This window comes from Chiloscyllium plagiosum, unplaced genomic scaffold (genome assembly GCF_037043375.1).
Source record: "Chiloscyllium plagiosum isolate Xiang-an unplaced genomic scaffold, Cpla_swu_hap1 HiC_scaffold_244, whole genome shotgun sequence".
Lineage (NCBI taxonomy): Eukaryota > Metazoa > Chordata > Chondrichthyes > Orectolobiformes > Hemiscylliidae > Chiloscyllium > Chiloscyllium plagiosum.
The window spans coordinates 44,290-71,763 of record NW_028270383.1 but is presented as its reverse complement, the minus strand read 5'-3'; the positions used below and the strand labels follow the sequence as shown (position 1 = coordinate 71,763).

General features: G+C 53.6%; 1 protein-coding gene across 1 annotated transcript in view; it reads right to left on the bottom strand.

Annotated features, from left to right (window-relative positions):
- Window positions 1-23,721, bottom strand: part of LOC148133637 ((3R)-3-hydroxyacyl-CoA dehydrogenase-like) — a gene marked incomplete at its 3' end in the record, with an annotated part of 163,147 nt that extends 139,426 nt beyond the window's left edge. The window contains exon 1 of the mRNA XM_087985775.1: window positions 23,651-23,721. Within this exon, the coding sequence (XP_087841901.1) occupies window positions 23,651-23,693 (43 nt within the window). The remainder of the gene's footprint in view (window positions 1-23,650) is intronic.
- Window positions 23,722-27,474: the final 3,753 nt, after the last annotated feature.

Below are 27,474 nucleotides of genomic sequence, written 5' to 3'. Positions count from 1 at the left end.
TGTGGGACATTGAGAGTGACTGTGGGACAGTGAGAGTGACAGAGGGACAGTAAGAGTGACTGTGGGACAGTGAGAGTGACAGAGGGACAGTGAGAGTGACAGAGGGACAGTGAGAGTGACTGTGAGACAGTGGGAGTGACTATGGGACAGTGAGAGTGACTGTGGGACAGTGAGAGTGACTGTGGGACAGTGAGAGTGAGTGGGACAGTGAGAGTGACTGTTGGACAGTGAGAGTGACTGTGGGACAGTGAGAGTGAGTGGGACACAGAGTGACTGTGGGACAGTGAGTGTGACAGTGGGACAGTGAGAGTGACTGTGGGACAGTGAGAGTGACAGAGGGACAGTGAGAGTGACAGAGGGACAGTGAGAGTGACAGAGGGACAGTGAGAGTGAGTGGACAGTGAGAGTGACTGTGGGACAGTGAGAGTGAGTGGGACAGTGAGAGTGACTGTGGGACATTGAGAGTGAGTGGGACAGTGAGAGTGACTGTCGGACAGCGAGTGTGACAGAGGGACAGCGAGAGTGACTGTGGGACAGTGAGAGTGACTGTGGGACAGTGAGTGTGACAGCGGGACAGTGAGAGTGACTGTGGGACAGTGAGAGTGACGGTCGGACAGTGGGTGTGACAGAGGGACAGTGAGAGTGAATGTGGGGCAGTGAGAGTGACTGTGGGACAGTGAGAGTGAGTGGGACAGTGAGAGTGACAGAGGGACAGTGAGTGTGACTGTGGGACAGTGAGAGTGACTGTGGGACAGTGACAGTGACTGTGGGACAGTGAGAATGACTGTGAGACAGTGAGAATGACTGTGAGACAGTGAGAGTGACAGAGAGAGTGACTGTGGGACAGTGAGTGTGACAGAGGGACAGTGAGTGTGACTGTGACTGTGGGACAGTGAGAGTGACTGTGGGACAGTGAGATTGACAGTGGGACAGTGAGAGTGACAGTGGGACAGTGAGAGTGAGTGGGACAGTGAGAGTGAGTAGGACATTGAGAGTGACTGTGGGACAGTGAGAGTGACTGTTGGACAGTGAGAGTGAGTGGGACAGTGAGAGTGAGTAGGACATTGAGAGTGACTGTGGGACAGTGAGAGTGAGTGGGACAGTGAGAGTGACAGAGGGACATTGAGAGTGACTGTGGGACAGTGAGAGTGACAGAGGGACAGTGAGAGTGACAGAGGGACAATGAGAGTGACTTTGGGACAGTGAGAGTGACTGTGGGACAGCGAGAGTGACAGTGGGACATTGAGAGTGAGTGGGACAGTGAGAGTGACAGAGGGACAGTGAGAGTGAGTGGGACAGTGAGAGTGACTGTGGGACAGTGAGAGTGACAGAGGGACATTGAGACTGACTGTGGGACAGTGAGAGTGACAGAGGGACAGTGAGAGTGACTGTGGGACATTGAGAGTGACTGTGGGACAGTGAGAGTGAGTGTGACAGTGAGAGTGACAGAGGGACAGTGAGAGTGACAGAGGGACAGTGAGAGTGACAGAGGGACAGTGAGAGTGATGGTGGGAGAGTGAGAGTGACAGTGGGACAGTGAGAGTGACAGTGGGACAGTGAGAGTGACAGAGGGACAGTGAGAGTGACAGTGGGACACTGAGAGTGAATGTTGGATAGTGAGAGTGATTGTGGGACAGTGAGAGTGACTGTGAGACAGTGGGTGTGACAGTGGGACAGTGAGAGTGACAGAGGGACAGTGAGAGTGACAGTGGGACAGTGAGAGTGAATGGGACAGTGAGAGTGACAGAGGGACAGTGAGAGTGACTGTGGGACAGCGAGAGTGACAGAGGGACAGTGAGAGAGACTGTGGGACAGTGAGAGTGACCGTGGGACAGTGAGTGTGACAGTGGGACAGTGAGAGTGACAGTGGGACAGTGAGAGTGACTGTGGGACATTGAGAGTGACTGTGGGACAGTGAGAGTGACAGAGGGACAGTAAGAGTGACTGTGGGACAGTGAGAGTGACAGAGGGACAGTGAGAGTGACAGAGGGACAGTGAGAGTGACTGTGAGACAGTGGGAGTGACTGTGAGACAGTGGGAGTGACTATGGGACAGTGAGAGTGACTGTGGGACAGTGAGAGTGACTGTGGGACAGTGAGAGTGAGTGGGACAGTGAGAGTGACTGTTGGACAGTGAGAGTGACTGTGGGACAGTGAGAGTGAGTGGGACACTGAGAGTGACTGTGGGACAGTGAGAGTGACAGTGGGACAGTGAGAGTGACTGTGGGACAGTGAGAGTGACTGTGGGACAGTGAGAGTGACAGAGGGACAGTGAGAGTGACAGAGGGACAGTGAGAGTGACAGAGGGACAGTGAGAGTGAGTGGACAGTGAGAGTGACTGTGGGACAGTGAGAGTGAGTGGGACAGTGAGAGTGACTGTGGGACATTGAGAGTGAGTGGGACAGTGAGAGTGACTGTCGGACAGCGAGTGTGACAGAGGGACAGCGAGAGTGACTGTGGGACAGTGAGAGTGACTGTGGGACAGTGAGTGTGACAGCGGGACAGTGAGAGTGAGTGGGACAGTGAGAGTGACTGTGGGACAGCGAGAGTGACTGTGGGACAGTGAGAGTGACTGTGGGACAGTGAGAGTGACTGTGGGACAGTGAGTGTGACAGCGGGACAGTGAGAGTGACAGCTGGACAGTGAGAGTGAGTGGACAGTGAGAGTGACAGAGGGACAGCGAGTGTGACTGTGGGACATTGAGAGTGACTGTGGGACAGTGAGAGTGACTGTGGGACAGTGAGAGTGACAGAGGGACAGTGAGAGTGACAGTGGGACATTGACAGTCAGTGGGACATTTAGAGTGACAGAGGGACAGTGAGCGTGACTGTGGGACATTGAGAGTGAGTGGGACAGCGAGAGTAACTGTGGGACATTGAGAGTGACTGTGGGACAGTGAGAGTGACAGAGGGACAGCGAGAGTGACTGTGGGACAGTGAGAGTGAGTGGGTCATTGAGAGTGACTGTGGGAGAGTGAGAGTGAATGTGGGACAGTGAGAGTGACTGTGGGACAGTGAGAGTGACTGTGGGACAATGAGAGTGACAGACGGACAATGAGAGTGACAGAGGGACAGTGAGAGTGACAGAGGGACAGTGAGAGTGACTGTGGGAAAGTGAGAGTGACAGTGGGACAGTGAGAGTGACAGAGGGACAGTGAGAGTGAAAGAGGGACAGTGAGAGTGAGTGGGACAGTGAGAGTGACAGAGGGACAGTGAGAGTGACTGTGGGACAGTGAGAGTGAGTGGGACAGTGAGAGTGAGTGGGACAGTGAGAGTGATTGGGACAGTGAGAGTGACAGTGGGACAGTGAGAGTGACAGTGGGACAGTGAGAGTGACAGTGGGACAGTGAGAGTGACAGAGGGACAGTGAGTGGGACAGTGAGAGTGAGTGGGACAGTGAGAGTGAGTGGGACAGTGAGAGTGACAGTGGGACAGTGAGAGTGACAGAGGGACAGTGAGAGTGACAGAGGGACAGTGAGAGAGAGTGGGACATTGAGAGTCACTGTGGGACAGTGAGAGTGAGTGTGGGACAAGGAGAGTGACAGAGGGACAGTGAGAGTGGGACAGTGAGAGTGACAGAGGGACAGTGAGAGTGACTGTGGGACAGTGAGAGTGACTGTGGGACAGTGAGAGTGAGTGGGACAGTGAGAGTGACTGTGGGATAGTGAGAGTGACAGAGGGACAGTGAGAGTGACAGAGGGACAATGAGAGTGAGTGGACAGTGAGAGTGCCAGAGGGACTGTGAGAGTGACTGTGGGACTGTGAGAGTGACAGAGCGACAGTGAGAGTGACTGTGGGACAGTGAGAGTGAGTGTGGGACAGTGAGAGTGACTGTGGGACAGTGAGAGTGACAGAGGGATAGTGAGAGTGACTGAGGGACAGTGAGAGTGAGTGGGACAGCGAGAGTGAGTGGGACAGCGAGAGTGACTGTGGGACATTGAGAGTGACTGTGGGAAAATGAGAGTGACAGAGGGGCAGTGAGAGTGACAGAGGGGCAGTGAGAGTGACAGAGGGGCAGTGAGAGTGACTGTGGGACAGTGAGAGTGACTGTGGGACATTGGGAGTGACTGTGGGACATTGGGAGTGACAGAGGGACAGTGAGAGTGACTGTGGGACAGTGAGAGTGACTGTGGGACAGTGAGAGTGAGTGGGACAGTGAGAGTGAGTGGGACAGTGAGAGTGACAGAGGGACAGTGAGAGTGACTGTGGGACAGCGAGAGTGACAGAGGGACAGCGAGAGTGACAGAGGGACAGCGAGAGTGACAGAGGGACAGCGAGAGTGACTGTGGGACATTGAGAGTGACAGAGGGACAGTGAGAGTGAGTGGGACAGTGAGAGTGACTGTGGGACAGTGAGAGTGACAGGGACAGTGAGAGTGAGTGGGACAGTGAGAGTGACTGTGGGACAGTGAGAGTGACAGAGGGACAGTGAGAGTGAGTGGGACAGTGAGAGTGACTGTGGGACAGCGAGAGTGACAGAGGGACAGCGAGAGTGACTGTGGGACATTGAGAGTGACTGTGGGACATTGAGAGTGACTGTGGGACAGTGAGAGTGACTGTGGGACAGTGAGAGTGACAGAGGGACAGTGAGAGTGAGTGGGACAGTGAGAGTGACTGTGGGACAGTGAGAGTGACAGAGGGACAGTGAGAGTGACTGTGGGACAGTGAGAGTGACAGTGGGACATTGAGAGTGAGTGGGACAGTGAGAGTGACAGAGGGACAGTGAGAGTGACCGATGGACAGTGAGAGTGACTGCGGGACAGCGAGAGTGACAGAGGGACAGTGAGAGTGACAGAGGGACAGTGAGAGTGACAGTGGGACAGTGAGAGTGAGTGGGACAGTGAGAGTGACTGTGGGACAGCGAGAGTGACAGAGGGACAGCGAGAGTGACTGTGGGACATTGAGAGTGACTGTGGGACAGTGAGAGTGACTGTGGGACAGTGAGAGTGACAGAGGGACAGTGAGAGTGAGTGGGACAGTGAGAGTGACTGTGGGACAGTGAGAGTGACAGAGGGACAGTGAGAGTGACTGTGGGACAGTGAGAGTGACAGTGGGACATTGAGAGTGAGTGGGACAGTGAGAGTGACAGAGGGACAGTGAGAGTGACCGATGGACAGTGAGAGTGACAGTGGGACAGTGAGAGTGAGTGGGACACTGAGAGCGACTGTGGGACAGTGCGAGAGACTGTGGGACAGTGAGAGTGACTGTGGGACAGTGAGAGTGACTGTGGGACAGTGGGTGTGACAGTGGGACAGTGAGAGTGAGTGGGACACTGAGAGCGACTGTGGGACAGTGAGAGAGACTGTGGGACAGTGAGAGTGACTGTGGGACAGTGAGAGTGACTGTGGGACAGTGGGTGTGACAGTGGGACAGTGAGAGTGACAGAGGAACAGTGAGAGTGACAGTGGGACAGTGAGAGTGACAGTGGGACAGTGAGAGTAACAGAGGGACAATGAGAGTGAATGTGGGGCAGTGAGAGTGACTGTGGGACAGTGAGAGTGAGTGGGACAGTGAGAGTGACAGAGGGACAGTGAGTGTGACTGTGGGACAGTGACAGTGACTGTGGGACAGTGAGAATGACTGTGGGACAGTGAGAATGACTGTGAGACAGTGAGAATGACTGTGAGACAGTGAGAGTGACAGAGAGAGTGACTGTGGGACAGTGAGTGTGACAGAGGGACAGTGAGTGTGACTGTGACTGTGGGACAGTGAGAGTGACTGTGGGACAGTGAGATTGACTATGGGACAGTGAGAGTGACAGAGGGACAGTGAGAGTGACAGTGGGACAGTGAGAGTGACAGAGCGACAGTGAGAGTGAGTGGGACAGTGAGAGTGAGTAGGACATTGAGAGTGACTGTGGGACAGTGAGAGTGACTGTGGGACAGTGAGAGTGAGTGGGACAGTGAGAGTGACTGTGGGACAGTGAGAGTGACAGAGGGACAGTGAGAGTGAGTGGGACAGTGAGAGTGAGTAGGACATTGAGAGTGACTGTGGGACAGTGAGAGTGACTGTGGGACAGTGAGAGTGAGTGGGACAGTGAGAGTGAGTAGGACATTGAGAGTGACTGTGGGATAGTGAGAGTGAGTGGGACAGTGAGAGTGAGTAGGACATTGAGAGTGACTGTGGGACAGTGAGAGTGAGTGGGACAGTGGGAGTGAAAGAGGGACATTGAGAGTGACTGTGGGACAGTGAGAGTGACAGAGGGACAGTGAGAGTGACAGTGGGATAGTGAGAGTGACTGTGGGACAGTGAGAGTGACTGTGGGACAGCGAGAGTGACTGTGGGACAGCGAGAGTGAGTGGGACAGTGAGAGTGACAGAGGGACATTGAGAGTGACAGAGGGACAGTGAGAGTGAGTGGGACATTGAGTGACAGAGGGACAGTGAGCGTGACTGTGGGACATTGAGAGTGAGTCGGACAGCGAGAGTGACTGTGGGACATTGAGAGTGACAGAGGGACAGCGAGAGTGACTGTGGGACAGTGAGAGTGAGTGGGTCATTGAGAGTGACTGTGGGACAGTGAGAGTGAATGTGGGACAGTGAGAGTGAATGTGGGACAGTGAGAGTGACTGTGGGACAGTGAGAGTGACTGTGGGACAATGAGAGTGAGTGGGACAGTGAGAGTGAGTGGGACAGTGAGAGTGATTGGGACAGTGAGAGTGACAGTGGGACAGTGAGAGTGACAGAGGGACAGTGAGAGTGACAGTGGGACAGTGAGAGTGACAGAGGGACAGTGAGAGTGACAGTGGGACAGTGAGAGTGACAGAGGGACAGTGAGAGTGAAAGAGGGACAGTGAGAGTGAAAGTGGGACAGTGAGAGTGACAGAGGGACAGTGAGAGTGACTGTGGGACAGTGAGAGTGACTGTGGAAAAGTGAGAGTGACTGTGGAACAGTGAGAGTGACAGAGGGAAAGTGAGAGTGACAGTGGGACAGTGAGAGTGACAGAGGGACAGTGAGAGTGAAAGAGGGACAGTGAGAGTGAAAGTGGGACAGTGAGAGTGACAGAGGGACAGTGAGAGTGACAGAGGGACAGTGAGAGTGACTGTGGGACAGTGAGAGTGAGTGGGACAGTGAGAGTGAGTGGGACAGTGAGAGTGATTGGGACAGTGAGAGTGACAGTGGGACAGTGAGAGTGACAGAGGGACAGTGAGAGTGACAGTGGGACAGTGAGAGTGAGAGTGGGACAGTGAGAGTGACAGAGGGACAGTGAGAGTGACAGAGGGACAGTGAGAGTGACTGAGGGACACTGAGAGTGAGTGGGACAGCGAGAGTGAGTGGGACAGCGAGAGTGACTGTGGGACATTGAGAGTGACTGTGGGAAAATGAGAGTGACAGAGGGGCAGTGAGAGTGACAGAGGGGCAGTGAGAGTGACTGAGGGACAGTGAGAGTGACTGTGGGACATTGGGAGTGACAGACGGACAGTGAGAGTAACTGTGGGACAGTGAGAGTGACTGTGGGACAGTGAGAGTGAGTGGGACAGTGAGAGTGAGTGGGACAGTGAGAGTGACAGAGGGACAGTGAGAGTGACTGTGGGACAGCGAGAGTGACAGAGGGACAGCGAGAGTGACAGAGGGAGAGCGAGAGTGACAGAGGGACAGTGAGAGTGACTGTGGGACAGTGAGAGTGACAGAGGGACAGTGAGAGTGAGTGGGACAGTGAGAGTGACTGTGGAACAGTGAGAGTGACTGTGGGACAGTGAGAGTGACAGAGGGACAGTGAGAGTGACAGAGGGACAGTGAGAGTGACAGAGGGACAGTGAGAGTGAGTGGGACAGTGAGAGTGACTGTGGGACAGTGAGAGTGACTGTGGGACATTGAGAGTGACAGAGGGACAGTGAGAGTGAGTGGGACAGTGAGATTGACTGTGGGACAGTGAAAGTGACAGAGGGACAGTGAGAGTGACTGTGTGACAATGGGACAGTGAGAGTGACAGTGGGACAGTGAGAGTGACTGTGGGACAGTGAGAGTGAGTGGGACAGTGAGAGTGAGTAGGACATTGAGAGTGACTGTGGGATAGTGAGAGTGAGTGGGACAGTGAGAGTGACAGAGGGACATTGAGAGTGACTGTGGGACAGTGAGAGTGACAGAGGGACAGTGAGAGTGACTGTGGGACAGTGAGAGTGACTGTGGGACAGCGAGAGTGACAGTGGGACATTGAGAGTGAGTGGGACAGTGAGAGTGACTGTGGGACAGTGAGAGTGACAGAGGGACAGTGAGACTGACTGTGGGACAGTGAGAGTGACTGTGGGACAGTGAGAGTGAGTGTGACAGTGAGAGTGACTGTGGGACAGTGAGAGTGACTGTGGGACAGTGAGAGTGAGAGTGACTGTGGGGCAGTGAGAGTGACAGAGGGACAGTGAGAGTGACAGAGGGACAGTGAGAGTGATAGTGGGAGAGTGAGAGTGACAGTGGGACAGTGAGAGTGACAGTGGGACAGTGAGAGTGATAGTGGGAGAGTGAGAGTGACAGAGGGACAGTGAGTGTGACAGAGGGACAGTGACAGTGACAGTGGGACAGTGAGAGTGAATGTTGGATAGTGAGAGTGATTGTGGGACAGTGAGAGTGACTGTGGGACAGTGGGTGTGACTGTGGGACAGTGGGTGTGACAGTGGGACAGTGAGAGTGACAGAGGGACAGTGAGAGTGACAGTGGGACAGTGAGAGTGACAGTGGGACCGTGAGAGTGAATGGGACAGTGAGAGTGACACAGGGACAGTGAGAGTGACTGTGGGACAGCGAGAGTGACAGAGGGACAGTGAGAGAGACTGTGGGACAGTGAGAGTGACAGAGGGACAGTGAGTGTGACAGTGGGACAGTGAGAGTGACTGTGGGACAGTGAGAGTGACTGTGGGACAGTGAGAGTGACAGAGGGACAGTGAGAGTGACTGTGGGACAGTGAGAGTGACTGTGAGACATTGAGAGTGACTGTGGGACAGTGAGAGTGACTGTGGGGCAGTGAGAGTGACTGTGGGACAGTGAGTGTGACAGTGGGACAGTGAGAGTGACTGTGGGACAGTGAGAGTGACTGTGGGACAGTGAGAGTGAGTGGGACAGTGAGAGTGACAGAGGGACAGTGAGAGTGACAGTGGGACAGTGAGAGTGATAGTGGGAGAGTGAGAGTGACAGAGGGACAGTGAGAGTGACAGAGGGACAGTGACAGTGACAGTGGGACAGTGTGAGTGAATGTTGGATAGTGAGAGTGATTGTGGGACAGTGAGAGTGACTGTGGGACAGTGGGTGTGACTGTGGGACAGTGGGTGTGACAGTGGGACAGTGAGAGTGACAGAGGGACAGTGAGAGTGACAGTGGGACAGTGAGAGTGACAGTGGGACCGTGAGAGTGAATGGGACAGTGAGAGTGACAGTGGGACAGCGAGTGTGACAGAGGGAGAGCGAGAGTGACTGTGGGACAGTGAGAGTGAGTGGGACAGTGAGAGTGACTGTGGGACAGTGAGAGTGACAGAGGGACAGTGAGAGTGACTGTGGGACATTGAGAGTGACAGTGGGACATTGAGAGTGACTGTGGGACAGTGAGTGTGACAGAGGGACAGTGAGAGTGACTGTGGGACAGTGAGTGTGACAGAGGGACAGTGAGAGTGACAGCGGGACAGTGAGAGTGAGTGGGACAGTGAGAGTGACTGTGGGACAGTGAGAGTGACAGAGGGACAGTGAGAGTGACTGTGGGACATTGAGAGTGACTGTGGGACAGTGAGAGTGACAGTGGGACATTGACAGTGAGTGGGACATTTAGAGTGACAGAGGGACAGTGAGCATGACAGTGGGACAGTGAGAGTGGCTGTGGGACAGTGAGAGTGACTGTGGGACAGTGAGAGTGACAGATGGACAGTGAGAGTGACTGTGGGACAGTGAGAGTGACTGTGGGACATTCAGAGTGACTGTGGGACATTGAGAGTGACAGTGGGACAGTGAGAGTGAGTGGGACAGTGAGAGTGACAGTGGGACAGTGAGAGTGACAGTGGGACAGTGAGAGTGACTGTGGGACAGTGAGAGTGACAGAGGGACAGTGAGAGTGACAGAGGGACAGTGAGAGTGACTGTGGGACAGTGAGAGTGACTGTGGGACAGTGAGAGTGACAGAGGGACAGTGAGAGTGGGACAGTGAGAGTGACAGTGGGACAGTGAGAGGGACCGTGGGAGTGACAGTGGGAAAGTGAGAGTGACTGTGGGACAGTGAGAGTGACAGTGGGAGTGACTGTGGGACAGTGGGAGTGACTGTGGGACAGTGAGAGTGACTGTGGGACAGTGAGAGTGACAGAGGGACAGTGAGAGTGACTGTGGGACAGTGAGAGTGACAGAGGGACAGTGAGAGTGACTGTGGGACAGTGAGAGTGACAGAGGGACAGTGAGAGTGACTGTGCGACAGTGAGAGTGACTGTGAGACAGTGAGAGTGGCTGTGAGACAGTGAGTGAGGCTGTGGGACAGTGAGAGTGGCTGTGGGACAGTGAGAGTGGCTGTGGGACAGTGAGAGTGACAGTGGGACAGTGAGAGTGACTGTGGGACAGTGAGAGTGACAGTAGTACAGTGAGAGTGACTGTGAGACAGTGAGAGTGACTGTGAGACAGTGAGAGTGACAGTGGGACAGTGAGAGTGACAGTGAGACAGTGAGAGTGACAGTGGGACAGTGAGACTGACAGAGGGACATTGAGAGTGACTGTGGGACAGTGAGAGTGACTGTGGGATATTGAGAGTGACTGTGGGACAGTGAGAGTGACTGTGGGACATTGAGAGTGATAGTGGGACAGTGAGAGTGACTGTGGGACAGTGAGAGTGACAGAGGGACATTGAGAGTGACTGTGGGACAGTGAGAGTGACTGTGGGACAGTGAGAGTGACAGTGGGACAGTGAGAGTGACAATGGGACAGTGAGAGTGACTGTGGGTCATTGAGAGTGACAGTGGGACAGTGAGAGTGACAATGGGACAGTGAGAGTGACTGTGTGACAGTGGGACAGTGAGAGTGACAATGGGACAGTGAGAGTGACAATGGGACAGTGAGAGTGACTGTGTGACAGTGGGACAGGGAGAGTGACAATGGGACAGTGAGTGTGTGAGACAGAGGGACAGTGAGTGTGACAGTGAGAGTGACTGTGGATGTAACAGTAGGTGTGAGAGTGGGTGTGAGAGTGGACGTGAGAGTGGGTGTGAGAGTGGACCGTGAGAGTGGGTGTGAGAGTGGGTGTGAGAGTGGGTGTGAGAATGGGTGTGAGAGTGGGTGTGACAATGTGTGACAGTGGGTGTGAGAATGGGTGTGACAGTGAGTGTGAGAGTGGGTGTGAGAGTGGGTGTGAGAGTGGGTGTGAGAGTGGGTGTGAGAGTGGGTATGACTGGGTGTGACAGTGGGTGTGAGAATGGGTGTGACTGTGAGTGGGTGTGACAGTGGGTGTGAGAGTGGGTGTGAGAGTGGGTGTGAGAGTGGGTATGACTGGGTGTGACAGTGGGTGTGACAGTGGGTGTGTGAGTGGGTGTGAGAGTGGGTGTGACAGTGAGTGTGAGAGTGGGTGTGAGTGAGTGTGAGTGGATGTGAGAGTGAGTGTGAGAGTGGGTGTGACAGTGGGTGTGAGAATGTGTGAGACTGAGAGTGAGAGCGTGGGTGTGACTGGGTGTGACAGTGAGTGTGAGAGTGGCTGTGATTGGGAGTGACAGTGAGTGGGTGTGACAGTCAGTGTGAGAGTGGGTGTGACAGTGAGTGTGTGAGTGGAACAGTGTGTGAGACAGAGGGACAGTGAGAGTGACTGTGAGACAGTGAGAGTGACTGTGAGACAGTGAGAGTGACAGTGGGACAGTGAGAGTGACTGTGGGACAGTGCGAGTGACAGTGAGACAGTGAGAGTGACAGTGAGAGTGACAGTGGGACGGTGAGAGTGACAGTGGGACAGTGAGACCGACAGAGGGACATTGAGAGTGACTGTGGGACAGTGAGAGTGACTGTGGGACAGTGAGAGTGACAGTGGGACAGTGAGAGTGACTGTGGGACAGTGAGAGTGACAGAGGGACAGTGAGAGTGACAGAGGGACAGTGAGAGTGACAGTGGGACAGTGAGAGTGACAGTGGGAGTGACTGTGGGACAGTGGGAGTGACTGTGGGACAGTGAGAGTGACTGTGGGACAGTGAGAGTGAGTGTGACAGTGAGAGTGACAGAGAGACAGTGAGAGTGACTGTGGGACAGTGAGAGTGACAGAGGGACATTGAGAGTGACTGTGGGACAGTGAGAGTGACTGTGGGACAGTGAGAGTGACAGTGGGACAGTGAGAGTGACAATGGGACAGTGAGAGTGACTGTGGGTCATTGAGAGTGACAGTGGGACAGTGAGAGTGACAATGGGACAGTGAGAGTGACTGTGTGACAGTGGGACAGTGAGAGTGACAATGGGACAGTGAGAGTGACAATGGGACAGTGAGAGTGACTGTGTGACAGTGGGACAGGGAGAGTGACAATGGGACAGTGAGTGTGTGAGACAGAGGGACAGTGAGTGTGACAGTGAGAGTGACTGTGGATGTAACAGTAGGTGTGAGAGTGGGTGTGAGAGTGGACGTGAGAGTGGGTGTGAGAGTGGACCGTGAGAGTGGGTGTGAGAGTGGGTGTGAGAGTGGGTGTGAGAATGGGTGTGAGAGTGGGTGTGACAATGTGTGACAGTGGGTGTGAGAATGGGTGTGACAGTGAGTGTGAGAGTGGGTGTGAGAGTGGGTGTGAGAGTGGGTGTGAGAGTGGGTGTGAGAGTGGGTATGACTGGGTGTGACAGTGGGTGTGAGAATGGGTGTGACTGTGAGTGGGTGTGACAGTGGGTGTGAGAGTGGGTGTGAGAGTGGGTGTGAGAGTGGGTATGACTGGGTGTGACAGTGGGTGTGACAGTGGGTGTGTGAGTGGGTGTGAGAGTGGGTGTGACAGTGAGTGTGAGAGTGGGTGTGAGTGAGTGTGAGTGGATGTGAGAGTGAGTGTGAGAGTGGGTGTGACAGTGGGTGTGAGAATGTGTGAGACTGAGAGTGAGAGCGTGGGTGTGACTGGGTGTGACAGTGAGTGTGAGAGTGGCTGTGATTGGGAGTGACAGTGAGTGGGTGTGACAGTCAGTGTGAGAGTGGGTGTGACAGTGAGTGTGTGAGTGGAACAGTGTGTGAGACAGAGGGACAGTGAGAGTGACTGTGAGACAGTGAGAGTGACTGTGAGACAGTGAGAGTGACAGTGGGACAGTGAGAGTGACTGTGGGACAGTGCGAGTGACAGTGAGACAGTGAGAGTGACAGTGAGAGTGACAGTGGGACAGTGAGAGTGACAGTGGGACAGTGAGACCGACAGAGGGACATTGAGAGTGACTGTGGGACAGTGAGAGTGACTGTGGGACAGTGAGAGTGACAGTGGGACAGTGAGAGTGACTGTGGGACAGTGAGAGTGACAGAGGGACAGTGAGAGTGACAGAGGGACAGTGAGAGTGACAGTGGGACAGTGAGAGTGACAGTGGGAGTGACTGTGGGACAGTGGGAGTGACTGTGGGACAGTGAGAGTGACTGTGGGACAGTGAGAGTGACAGAGGGACAGTGAGAGTGACTGTGGGACAGTGAGAGTGACAGAGGGACAGTGAGAGTGACAGAGGGAAAGTGAGAGTGACTGTGGGACAGTGAGAGTGACAGTGGGAGTGACTGTGGGACAGTGGGAGTGACTGTGGGACAGTGAGAGTGACTGTGGGACAGTGAGAGTGACAGAGGGACAGTGAGAGTGACTGTGGGACAGTGAGAGTGACAGAGGGACAGTGAGAGTGACTGTGGGACAGTGAGAGTGACAGAGGGACAGTGAGAGTGACTGTGCGACAGTGAGAGTGACTGTGAGACAGTGAGAGTGGCTGTGAGACAGTGAGTCAGGCTGTGGGACAGTGAGAGTGGCTGTGGGACAGTGAGAGTTGCTGTGGGACAGTGAGAGTGACAGTGGGACAGTGAGAGTGACTGTGGGACAGTGAGAGTGACAGTAGTACAGTGAGAGTGACTGTGAGACAGTGAGAGTGACTGTGAGACAGTGAGAGTGACAGTGGGACAGTGAGAGTGACAGTGAGACAGTGAGAGTGACAGTGGGACAGTGAGACTGACAGAGGGACATTGAGAGTGACTGTGGGACAGTGAGAGTGACTGTGGGATATTGAGAGTGACTGTGGGACAGTGAGAGTGACTGTGGGACATTGAGAGTGATAGTGGGACAGTGAGAGTGACTGTGGGACAGTGAGAGTGACAGAGGGACATTGAGAGTGACTGTGGGACAGTGAGAGTGACTGTGGGACAGTGAGAGTGACAGTGGGACAGTGAGAGTGACAGTGGGACAGTGAGAGTGACAATGGGACAGTGAGAGTGACTGTGGGTCATTGAGAGTGACAGTGGGACAGTGAGAGTGACAATGGGACAGTGAGAGTGACTGTGTGACAGTGGGACAGTGAGAGTGACAGTGGGACAGTGAGAGTGACAATGGGACAGTGAGTGTGTGAGACAGAGGGACAGTGAGTGTGACAGTGAGAGTGACTGTGGATGTAACAGTAGGTGTGAGAGTGGGTGTGAGAGTGGACGTGAGAGTGGGTGTGAGAGTGGACCGTGAGAGTGGGTGTGAGAGTGGGTGTGAGAGTGGGTGTGAGAATGGGTGTGAGAGTGGGTGTGACAATGTGTGACAGTGGGTGTGAGAATGGGTGTGACAGTGAGTGTGAGAGTGGGTGTGAGAGTGGGTGTGAGAGTGGGTGTGAGAGTGGGTGTGAGAGTGGGTATGACTGGGTGAGACAGTGGGTGTGAGAATGGGTGTGACTGTGAGTGGGTGTGACAGTGGGTGTGAGAGTGGGTGTGAGAGTGGGTGTGAGAGTGGGTATGACTGGGTGTGACAGTGGGTGTGACAGTGGGTGTGTGAGTGGGTGTGAGAGTGGGTGTGACAGTGAGTGTGAGAGTGGGTGTGAGTGAGTGTGAGTGGATGTGAGAGTGAGTGTGAGAGTGGGTGTGACAGTGGGTGTGAGAATGTGTGAGACTGAGAGTGAGAGCGTGGGTGTGACTGGGTGTGACAGTGAGTGTGAGAGTGGCTGTGATTGGGAGTGACAGTGAGTGGGTGTGACAGTCAGTGTGAGAGTGGGTGTGACAGTGAGTGTGTGAGTGGAACAGTGTGTGAGACAGAGGGACAGTGAGAGTGACTGTGAGACAGTGAGAGTGACTGTGAGACAGTGAGAGTGACAGTGGGACAGTGAGAGTGACTGTGGGACAGTGCGAGTGACAGTGAGACAGTGAGAGTGACAGTGAGAGTGACAGTGGGACAGTGAGAGTGACAGTGGGACAGTGAGACCGACAGAGGGACATTGAGAGTGACTGTGGGACAGTGAGAGTGACAGTGGGACAGTGAGAGTGACTGTGGGACAGTGAGAGTGACAGAGGGACAGTGAGAGTGACAGTGGGACAGTGAGAGTGACTGTGTGACAATGGGACAGTGAGAGTGACAGTGGGACAGTGAGAGTGACTGTGGGACAGTGAGAGTGATAGTGGGACAGTGAGAGTGACAGAGGGACAGTGAGAGTGACAGTGGGACAGTGAGAGTGACAGTGGGACAGTGAGAGTGACAATGGGACAGTGAGAGTGACAATGGGACAGTGAGAGTGACTGTGGGACAGTGAGTGTGTGAGTGGAACAGTGTGTGAGACAGAGGGACAGTGAGTGTGACAGTGAGAGTGACTGTGGATGTAACAGTAGGTGTGAGAGTGGACGTGAGAGTGGGTGTGACAATGTGTGACTGTGGGTGTGAGAGTGGGTATGACTGGGTGTGACAGTGGGTGTGAGAGTGGGTGTGACAGTGAGTGTGAGAGTGGGTGTGAGAGTGGGTGTGACAATGTGTGACTGTGGGTGTGAGAGTGGGTATGACTGGGTGTGACAGTGGGTGTGAGAGTGGGTGTGACAGTGAGTGTGACAGTGGGTGTGAGAGTGGGTGTGAGAGTGGGTGTGAGAGTGGGTGTGAGAGTGGGTGTGAGAGTGAGTGTGAGAGTGGGTGTGACTGTGGCTGTGTGAGAGTGGGTATGACTGGGTGTGAGAGTGGGTGTGAGAGTGGGTGTGAGAGTGGGTGTGACTGTGGCTGTGTGAGTGGGTGTGAGAGTGGGTGTGACAGTGAGTGTGAGAGTGGGTGTGAGTGGGTGTGAGAGTGGGTGTGAGAGTGGGTGTGAGAGTGGGTGTGAGAGTGGGTGTGAGAGTGGGTGTGACAGTGGGCGTGACAGTGGGCGTGACAGTGGGTGTGAGACTGAGAGTGTGAGAGTGGGTGTGACTGGGTGTGACAGTGAGTGTGAGAGTGGCTGTGATTGGGTGTGACAGTGAGTGGGTGTGACAGTCAGTGTGAGAGTGGGTGTGACAGTGAGAGTGTGAGTGGAACAGTGTGAGAGACAGAGGGACAGTGAGAGTGACAGTGGGACAGTGAGAGTGACAATGGGACAGTGAGAGTGACAATGGGACAGTGTGTGAGACAGAGGGACAGTGAGTGTGACTGTGGAACAGTGTGTGTGACAGAAGGACAGTGAGTGTGACAGTGAGAGTGACAGTGGGTGGAACAGTAAGTGTGAGAGTGGGTGTGACAATGTGTGACAGTGGGTGTGACAGTGGGTGTGACAGTGAGTGTGAGAGTGGGTGTGACAGTGAGTGGGTGTGACTGTGGGTGTGAGAGTGGGTGTGACAGTGTGAGAGTGGGTGTGACAGTGGGTGTGAGAATGGGTATGACTGGGTGTGACAGTGGGTGTGAGAGTGGGTGTGAGAGTGGGTGTGACAGTGAGTGTGAGAGTGGGTGTGAGTGAGTGAGTGGATGTGAGTGAGTGTGAGAGTGGGTGTGAGAGTGGGTGAGAGAGTGGGTGTGAGAGTGGGTGTGAGAATGTGTGAGTGAATGTGTGAGTCTGAGTGTGAGAGTGGGTGTGACTGGGTGTGACAGTGAGTGTGAGCGTGGGTGTGACTGGGTGTGACAGTGAGTGTGAGAGTGGCTGTGATTGGGTGTGACAGTGAGTGGGTGTGAGAGTGGGTGTGAGAGTGGGTGTGAGAGTGGGTGTGAGAGTCGGTGTGAGAGTCGGTGTGAGAGTCGGTGTGAGAGTGGGTGTGAGAGTGGGTGTGAGAATGTGTGAGAGAGTGGGTGTGACTGGGTGTGACAGTGAGTGGGTGTGAGAGTGGGTGTGACAGTGAGTGTGAGAGTGGGTGTGAGTGAGTGAGTGGATGTGAGAGTGAGTGTGAGAGTGAGTGTGAGAGTGGGTGTGAGAGTGGGTGTGAGTGGGTGTGAGAGTGGGTGTGAGAATGTGTGTGATTGTGAGTGTGAGAGTGGGTGTGGCTGGGTGTGACAGTGAGAGTGGGTGTGACTGGTTGTGAGAGTGGGTGTGACGGTGAGTGAGTGGGTGTGACAGTGAGTGAGAGAGTGGGTGTGACTGTGGGTGAGAGAGTGGGTGTGACTGTGGGTGAGAGAGTGGGTGTGACTGTGGGTGAGAGAGTGAGTGTGTGGGTGAGTGTGAGAGTGGGTGTGACAGTGAATGTGAGAGTGGATGTGAGAGTGAGTGTGAGAGTGGGTGTGAGAGTGAGTGTGACAGTGGGAGTAGGTGTGAGAGTGGGTGAGAGAGAGTGTGACAGTGGGAGTAGGTGTGAGAGTGAGTGTGAGAGTGAGTGTGACAGTGGGAGTAGGTGTGAGAGTGAGTGTGAGAGTGAGTGTGACAGTGGGAGTAGGTGTGAGAGTGAGTGTGAGAGTGAGTGTGACAGTGGGAGTAGGTGTGAGAGTGAGTGTGAGAGTGGGTGTGACAGTGGAAGGTAAGGGGTAAATTGTGCAGCAATGAAAGGGGGAGTAGTCCGAATGTTGAAATTGAGTCAAATGGTAGGGGGTGGAGTGTGAGGGAATAGAGGAAGACCGGGTAAGCCTGGGCACTGATTGGAGGAAAAGGGATAAGAGGAAGTGGACATACGATGGGGACTGTCCCTTTTTGAACGGTTTGCATCGTTACAGAATATCATTAATTCCTTGTTTCTGTGACAGTCTGTGGGTGATTGACCACCTCCCCCCACCCCCCCACATATACCTCTTTGTTCTTCTGCAAGCATGCACCCTGTGGCCATGGTACCCGGGAGGCAGGTGAGGGGGGGATTAAGGGTGCCAGGAGCACCCCATCTTTGGCACGGTCTCTGGCCAGCTTCTGCCAACCAGCTGACAATCACACTGTCCCTGGGCACCCAAAATCCACAGCTGAACAGTCTCTTCATTCCCTGATCACGAGTTGCTCATCCTGGGTGAGGCAGTACTCTATAAACGGGGGGGGGGGTGAGGAGAAAGAACGCAGCCCCTCAGGGAGACCTTCTATCCACTCCCATTAAGGGATAGTCCCTTATTCTGAATGTGTGACCTGTGAAGGGATATCTTACCAACTCCCCCCTCCCAGTATCTCGAGGGACAGTCTACAGTCTCCAAGGTGACTTGGGAGTGGATCGCGAGGGTGAAGGAAGTGCTTTACCACCGCAGAGGGAGAAAGGAGGGTGCGAGCAATTGAGCCGGCCCAGGGAGAGTTGACAGTGTAATGACTGAACAAGACTGTGGAATATCTTAACAGCACTACCCACCCGAGAAAACTCCAATCTGTACTGAAGACCCTCAGTCCAAACGCCTCTCACTCAACAACCGCGCTCCTCGATTAGGAGTGACTGGGTGAGGGCAGGGGTTGGGGGGAGCAAGAGGACACAGAGACAGCGCGTTGGGAAGAAGGGGTTATAAAACCTGGGTGGGGGGGGGTTGAAGGGTAGAGAATAAATCTGTCTCATTTGTAGGAAAGGGGTTAAAACTGGGAAGGGGCCATAAAGAGTAAATCCAAGTCTCTTTCACAGGAAAGGGGTTAAAACTGGGAAGGGGGGTTAAGAGTGAATCCAAGTCTCTTTCATGGGAAAGGGGTTAAAACTGGGAAGGGGGGTTAAGAGTGAATCCAAGTCTCTTTCATGGGAAAGGGGTTAAAACTGGGAAGGGGGGTTAAGAGTGAATCCAAGTCTCTTTCATGGGAAAGGGGTTAAAACTGGGAAGGGGGGTTAAGAGTGAATCCAAGTCTCTTTCATGGGAAGGGGGTTAAAACTGGGAAGGGGGGTTAAGAGTGAATCCAAGTCTCTTTCATGGGAAAGGGGTTAAAACTGGGAAGGGGGGTTAAGAGTGAATCCAAGTCTCTTTCATGGGAAGGGGGTTAAAACTGGGAAGGGGGGTTAAGAGTGAATCCAAGTCTCTTTCATGGGAAAGGGGTTAAAACTGGGAAGGGGGGTTAAGAGTGAATCCAAGTCTCTTTCATGGGAAAGGGGTTAAAACTGGGAAGGGGGGTTAAGAGTGAATCCAAGTCTCTTTCATTGGGAAGGGGGTTAAAACTGGGAAGGGGGGTTAAGAGTGAATCCAAGTCTCTTTCATGGGAAAGGGGTTAAAACTGGGAAGGGGGGTTAAGAGTGAATCCAAGTCTCTTTCATGGGAAAGGGGTTAAAACTGGGAAGGGGGGTTAAGAGTGAATCTAAGTCTCTTTCATGGGAAGGGGGTTAAAACTGGGAAGGGGGGTTAAGAGTGAATCCAAGTCTCTTTCATGGGAAGGGGGTTAAAACTGGGAAGGGGGGTTAAGAGTGAATCCAAGTCTCTTTCATGGGAAAGAGGTTAAAACTGGGAAGGGGGGTTAAGAGTGAATCCAAGTCTCTTTCATGGGAAAGGGGTTAAAACTGGGAAGGGGGGTTAAGAGTGAATCCAAGTCTCTTTCATGGGAAGGGGGTTAAAACTGGGAAGGGGGGTTAAGAGTGAATCCAAGTCTCTTTCATGGGAAAGGGGTTAAAACTGGGAAGGGGGGTTAAGAGTGAATCCAAGTCTCTTTCATGGGAAGGGGGTTAAAACTGGGAAGGGGGGTTAAGAGTGAATCCAAGTCTCTTTCATGGGAAAGGGGTTAAAACTGGGAAGGGGGGTTAAGAGTGAATCCAAGTCTCTTTCATGGGAAGGGGGTTAAAACTGGGAAGGGGGGTTAAGAGTGAATCCAAGTCTCTTTCATGGGAAAGGGGTTAAAACTGGGAAGGGGGGTTAAGAGTGAATCCAAGTCTCTTTCATGGGAAGGGGGTTAAAACTGGGAAGGGGGGTTAAGAGTGAATCCAAGTCTCTTTCATGGGAAAGGGGTTAAAACTGGGAAGGGGGGTTAAGAGTGAATCCAAGTCTCTTTCATGGGAAAGGGGTTAAAACTGGGAAGGGGGGTTAAGAGTGAATCCAAGTCTCTTTCATGGGAAGGGGGTTAAAACTGGGAAGGGGGGTTAAGAGTGAATCCAAGTCTCTTTCATGGGAAAGGGGTTAAAACTGGGAAGGGGGGTTAAGAGTGAATCCAAGTCTCTTTCATGGGAAAGGGGTTAAAACTGGGAAGGGGGGTTAAGAGTGAATCCAAGTCTCTTTCATGGGAAGGGGGTTAAAACTGGGAAGGGGGGTTAAGAGTGAATCCAAGTCTCTTTCATGGGAAAGGGGTTAAAACTGGGAAGGGGGGTTAAGAGTGATTCCAAGTCTCTTTCATGGGAAAGGGGTTAAAACTGGGAAGGGGGGTTAAGAGTGAATCCAAGTCTCTTTCATGGGAAGGGGGTTAAAACTGGGAAGGGGGGTTAAGAGTGAATCCAAGTCTCTTTCATGGGAAGGGGGTTAAAACTGGGAAGGGGGGTTAAGAGTGAATCCAAGTCTCTTTCATGGGAAAGGGGTTAAAACTGGGAAGGGGGGTTAAGAGTGAATCCAAGTCTCTTTCATGGGAAAGGGGTTAAAACTGGGAAGGGGGGTTAAGAGTGAATCCAAGTCTCTTTCATTGGGAAGGGGGTTAAAACTGGGAAGGGGGGTTAAGAGTGAATCCAAGTCTCTTTCATGGGAAAGGGGTTAAAACTGGGAAGGGGGGTTAAGAGTGAATCCAAGTCTCTTTCATGGGAAAGGGGTTAAAACTGGGAAGGGGGGTTAAGAGTGAATCTAAGTCTCTTTCATGGGAAGGGGGTTAAAACTGGGAAGGGGGGTTAAGAGTGAATCCAAGTCTCTTTCATGGGAAGGGGGTTAAAACTGGGAAGGGGGGTTAAGAGTGAATCCAAGTCTCTTTCATGGGAAAGAGGTTAAAACTGGGAAGGGGGGTTAAGAGTGAATCCAAGTCTCTTTCATGGGAAAGGGGTTAAAACTGGGAAGGGGGGTTAAGAGTGAATCCAAGTCTCTTTCATGGGAAGGGGGTTAAAACTGGGAAGGGGGGTTAAGAGTGAATCCAAGTCTCTTTCATGGGAAGGGGGTTAAAACTGGGAAGGGGGGTTAAGAGTGAATCCAAGTCTCTTTCATGGGAAGGGGGTTAAAACTGGGAAGGGGGGTTAAGAGTGAATCCAAGTCTCTTTCATGGGAAAGAGGTTAAAACTGGGAAGGGGGGTTAAGAGTGAATCCAAGTCTCTTTCATGGGAAAGGGGTTAAAACTGGGAAGGGGGGTTAAGAGTGAATCCAAGTCTCTTTCATGGGAAGGGGGTTAAAACTGGGAAGGGGGGTTAAGAGTGAATCCAAGTCTCTTTCATGGGAAGGGGGTTAAAACTGGGAAGGGGGGTTAAGAGTGAATCCAAGTCTCTTTCATGGGAAAGGGGTTAAAACTGGGAAGGGGGGTTAAGAGTGAATCCAAGTCTCTTTCATGGAAAGGGGGTTAAAACTGGGAAGGGGGGTTAAGAGTGAATCCAAGTCTCTTTCATGGGAAGGGGGTTAAAACTGGGAAGGGGGGTTAAGAGTGAATCCAAGTCTCTTTCATGGGAAGGGGGTTAAAACTGGGAAGGGGGGTTAAGAGTGAATCCAAGTCTCTTTCATGGGAAGGGGGTTAAAACTGGGAAGGGGGGTTAAGAGTGAATCCAAGTCTCTTTCATTGGGAAGGGGGTTAAAACTGGGAAGGGGGGTTAAGAGTGAATCCAAGTCTCTTTCATGGGAAGGGGGTTAAAACTGGGAAGGGGGGTTAAGAGTGAATCCAAGTCTCTTTCATGGGAAGGGGGTTAAAACTGGGAAGGGGGGTTAAGAGTGAATCCAAGTCTCTTTCATGGGAAGGGGGTTAAAACTGGGAAGGGGGGTTAAGAGTGAATCCAAGTCTCTTTCATGGGAAAGGGGTTAAAACTGGGAAGGGGGGTTAAGAGTGAATCCAAGTCTCTTTCATGGGAAGGGGGTTAAAACTGGGAAGGGGGGTTAAGAGTGAATCCAAGTCTCTTTCATGGGAAGGGGGTTAAAACTGGGAAGGGGGGTTAAGAGTGAATCCAAGTCTCTTTCATGGGAAAGGGGTTAAAACTGGGAAGGGGGGTTAAGAGTGAATCCAAGTCTCTTTCATTGGGAAGGGGGTTAAAACTGGGAAGGGGGGTTAAGAGTGAATCCAAGTCTCTTTCATGGGAAGGGGGTTAAAACTGGGAAGGGGGGTTAAGAGTGAATCCAAGTCTCTTTCATGGGAAGGGGGTTAAAACTGGGAAGGGGGGTTAAGAGTGAATCCAAGTCTCTTTCATGGGAAAGGGGTTAAAACTGGGAAGGGGGGTTAAGAGTGAATCCAAGTCTCTTTCATTGGGAAGGGGATTAAAACTGGGAAGGGGGGTTAAGAGTGAATCCAAGTCTCTTTCATGGGAAGGGGGTTAAAACTGGGAAGGGGGGTTAAGAGTGAATCCAAGTCTCTTTCATGGGAAGGGGGTTAAAACTGGGAAGGGGGGTTAAGAGTGAATCCAAGTCTCTTTCATGGGAAAGGGGTTAAAACTGGGAAGGGGGGTTAAGAGTGAATCCAAGTCTCTTTCATGGGAAGGGGGTTAAAACTGGGAAGGGGGGTTAAGAGTGAATCCAAGTCTCTTTCATGGGAAGGGGGTTAAAACTGGGAAGGGGGGTTAAGAGTGAATCCAAGTCTCTTTCATGGGAAAGGGGTTAAAACTGGGAAGGGGGGTTAAGAGTGAATCCAAGTCTCTTTCATGGGAAAGGGGTTAAAACTGGGAAGGGGGGTTAAGAGTGAATCCAAGTCTCTTTCATGGGAAAGGGGTTAAAACTGGGAAGGGGGGTTAAGAGTGAATCCAAGTCTCTTTCATGGGAAAGGGGTTAAAACTGGGAAGGGGGGTTAAGAGTGAATCCAAGTCTCTTTCATGGGAAAGGGGTTAAAACTGGGAAGGGGGGTTAAGAGTGAATCCAAGTCTCTTTCATTGGGAAGGGGGTTAAAACTGGGAAGGGGGGTTAAGAGTGAATCCAAGTCTCTTTCATTGGGAAGGGGGTTAAAACTGGGAAGGGGGGTTAAGAGTGAATCCAAGTCTCTTTCATTGGGAAGGGGGTTAAAACTGGGAAGGGTTTAAAACTGAGGGGGGGGGGGGGATGAAGAGTAAATCTATGTGCCATTCATAGGGAGGGGGTAAAATGAGTAAAGAGGTGTGTGGTAGTGGAATAAATCCGTCCCCCTCCCCGCCCCTCCCCGCCCCTGCCCCTGTCCCTCCCCTCCCCTCCCTCTGTAATGTGTGGGTGCCTTAGAGTTAACTGTGCGCCTGAAGGACATGGAGTGATTGGGGGGCGTTCCCTGACCTTTGGCCGACCCTTCTCCCCCCCGCCTCCCATTGTGAGGTGTCAGCAGGTTGGAGGGGGGCGCGAGATGGGACGCAGGCGCGCCCCCCTTCCATTCGCAGATTTCATGCCAATCGGCGGCGCGTCTCGTTACCTGTCACCAGCGCCAGGCGCGAGCCGAGCCGCAGCGCCGCCATGGCAGCGGAGCACGTGACCGCCGGGGGTTTCCGCGCCCTAAACGGGAGGCGGGGCGGGGCGGGGCGGGGAGGGGCCTGCAGCGCCGCTGGGAGAGCACAGGCCCGGATGGTGTAACTGCAGCTGATGGGTTCAGGGTGAAGCAGAGGTTTTGGGGGGGGGGGGGGAGTGGGGGGGTGAGACCCATCCCTGCCAGGGTGGGAAGGGGGAGTAATAAAGGTCACACACACATACAGTCAGGGGGTGGTCGGTCTACAATAATTGAATGTTCGTGCCTCCAGAGACCGTTGGGCACCACAGGGGGGGTGGGGGTGGGGGGGGGGGCTATGGTGGGAGGGCACCACGGGGGGGGGTGGGGTGGGGGGCTATGGTGGGAGGGCACCACAGGGGGGAGGTGGGGGCTATGGTGGGAGGGTACCACGGGGGGGGGGGGGTGGAGTGGGGTGGGGGGGAGGGCACCATCACCTGGACAATGCTCCCCGATCGGTTTCCCCCTCCTCGTTCTGAGAGTTCCCCCTGACTGTCTCCACTGTTTGTGGCACGTTACCCATTAACTCGGTTAAAGTTTTCCTCGAAAGAGTTGAACGGCCACACTGCAGGAGGCCACTCGACCCGTCGATCCACGCAGGAACAGTCGCGCCCTCCTATTCCCCTGCGCAATGGATCAAACCATCTCCACCTCCTGAATGGTTACCCAGGAGGGAAGACGAAAACTGCTGCTTTTATCCGGCTTCGCTTGCCAGTACAGACCTCAACGCAAAGGATGGCAAAGGACCTTTGAACTTAACCAGCGCGTTGTGCTAACCTTCTGTTAATGGGTGGGCAGAGTGAGATCCCTTCACAGCTTCATTGAGATCTGTCGGTTTGATGGTTACCCGCTGCTGTACTGCTGCTGATCCACACTGACTCATCAAGGTGGCTACACTGCTTCAGAAGAGTGCAAGGGTGATCCTATTGAAACATCCAGGATTTTGAGGTTCATTGACAGGATAGGTGTTGAAATGATGCTTCCACTGGGTTGTGAGTGATCATTGTGTACATTGGGTAGGGTGTGATCAGTTCATGGTTTAGGTGGAGAGTGATGGGGACCTGGTTTAGGTAGAGGGGTGATAACGTCCTGGTTTACGTAGGGGTGTTACCAGTCCCTGGTTTAGGGAGGGAGGTGAAAGTCCCTGGTTTAGTAGGGATGTGTTCAGGCCCTGGTTTAGGTAGGGGTGGGATCAGGCCCTGGTTTAGGTAGGGGTGTGATCAGGCCCTGGTTTAGGTAGGGGGGTGATCAGACCCTGGTTTAGGTAAGGGGGTGATCAGACCCTGGTTTAGGTAGGGGGTGTGATCAGGCCTTGGTTGAGGTAGGGGTGTGATCAGACCCTGGTTTAGGTAGGGGTGGGATCAGGCCCTGGTTTAGGTAGGGGTGGGATCAGGCCCTGATTTAGGTAGGGGTGGGATCAGGCCCTGGTTTAGGTAGGGGTGTGATCAGGCCCTGGTTTAGGTAGGGGTGTAATCAAACCCTGGTTTAGGTAGGGGGGTGATCAGGCCCTGGTTTAGGTAGGGGGGTGATCAGGCCCTGGTTTAGGTAGGGGTGGGATCAGGCCCTGGTTTAGGTAGGGGTGGGATCAGGCCCTGGTTTAGGTAGGGGGTGATCAGGCCCTGGTTTAGGTAAGGGTGGGATCAGACCCTGGTTTAGGTAGGGGTGTGATCAGGCCTTGGTTTAGGTAGGGGTGGGATCAGGCCCTGGTTTAGGTAGGGGTGGGATCAGGCCCTGGTTTAGGAAGGGGGGTGATCAGGCCCTGGTTTAGGTAGGGGGGTGATCAGGCCCTGGTTTAGGTAGGGGTGGGATCAGGCCCTGGTTTAGGTAGGGGTGGGATCAGGCCCTGGTTTAGGTAAGGGTGTAATCAGACCCTGGTTTAGGTAGGGGGGTGATCAGGCCCTGGTTTAGGTAGGGGTGGGATCAGGCCCTGGTTTAGGTAGGGGTGTGATCAGGCCCTGGTTTAGGTAGGGGTGGGATCATGCCCCGGTTTAGGTAGGGGTGGGATCAGGCCCCGGTCTAGGTACGGGTGGGATCAGGCCCCGGTTTAGGTAGGGTGGGATCAGGCCCTGGTTTAGGTAGGGTGGGATCAGGCCCTGGTTTAGGTAGGGGTGGGATCAGACCCTGGTTTAGGTAGGGGTGTGATCAGGCCCTAGTTTAGGTAGGGGTGGGATCAGGCCCTGGTTTAGGTAGGGGTGGGATCAGACCCTGGTTTAGGTAGGGGTGGGATCAGACACTGGTTTAGGTAAGGGTGGGATCAGACCCTGGTTTAGGTAGGGGGGTGATCAGGCCCTAGTTTAGGTAAGAGTGTGATCAGGCCCTGTTATAGGTAGGGGTGGGATCATGCCCCGGTTTAGGTATGGGGTGATCAGGCCCTGGTTTAGGTAGGAGTGTGATCAGGCCCTGGTTTAGGTAGGGGTGTGATCAGGCCCCGGTTTAGGTAGGGGGTGTGATCAGGCCCTGGTTTAGGTAGGGGTGTGATCAGGCCCTGGTTTAGGTAGGGGGTGTGACCAGGCCCTGGTTTAGGTAGGGGGTGTGATCAGGCCCTGGTTTAGGTAGGAGTGTGATCAGACCCTGGTTTAGGTAGGGGGTGTGATCAGGCCCTGGTTTAGGTAAGGGTGGGATCCGGCCATGGTTTAGGTAGGGGGGTGATCAGGCCCTGGTTTAGGTAGGAGTGTGATCAGGCCCTGGTTTAGGTAGGGGTGGGATCAGGCCCCGGTTTAGGTAGGGGGGGTGATCAGGCCCTGGTTTAGGTAGGAGTGTGATCAGGCCCTGGTTTAGGTAGGGTTGTGATCAGGCCCTGGTTTAGGTAGGGGTGTGATCAGGCCCTGGTTTAGGTAGGGGGTGTGATCAGGCCCTGGTTTAGGTAGGGGGTGGGATCAGGCCCTGGTTTAAGTAGGGATCTGATCAGGCCCTGGTTTAGGTAGGGGGTGGGATCAGACCCTGGTTTAAGTAGGGATGTGATCAGGCTCTGGTTTCGATAGAGGTGTGATCATGCCCTGGTTTGGGTAGGAGTGTGATCAGACCCTGGTTTAGGTAGGGGTGGGATCAGACCCTGGTTTAGGTAGGGTGGGATCAGGCCCTGGTTTAGGTAGGGGGGTGATCAGACCCTGGTTTAGGTAGGGTGGGATCAGGCCCTGGTTTAGGTAGGGGTGTGATCAGGCCCTGGTTTAGGTAGGGTGGGATCAGGCCCTGGTTTAGGTAGGGGTGTGATCAGGCACTGGTTTAGGTAGGGTGGGATCAGGCCCTGGTTTAGGTAGGGGTGTGATCAGGCCCTGGTTTAGGTAGGGGTGGGATCAGACCCTGGTTTAGGTAGGGGTGGGATCATGCCCCGGTTTAGGTAGGGGTGGGATCAGGCCCTGGTTTAGGTAGGGGTGTGATCAGACCCTGGTTTAGGTAAGGGTGGGATCAGACCCTGGTTTAGGTAGGGGTGTGATCAGGCCCTAGTTTAGGTAGGGGTGGGATCAGACCCTGGTTTAGGTAAAGGTGGGATCAGACCCTGGTTTAGGTAGGGGTGGGATCAGACCCTGGTTTAGGTAAGGGTGTGATCAGGCCCTAGTTTAGGTAGGGGTGGGATCAGACCCTGGTTTAGGTAGGGGTGGGATCAGGCCCTGGTTTAGGTAAGGGTGTGATCAGGCCCTAGTTTAGGTAGGGGTGGGATCAGGCCCTGGTTTAGGTAGGGGTGGGATCAGACCCTGGTTTAGGTAGGGGTGGGATCAGACCCTGGTTTAGGTAAGGGTGGGATCAGACCCTGGTTT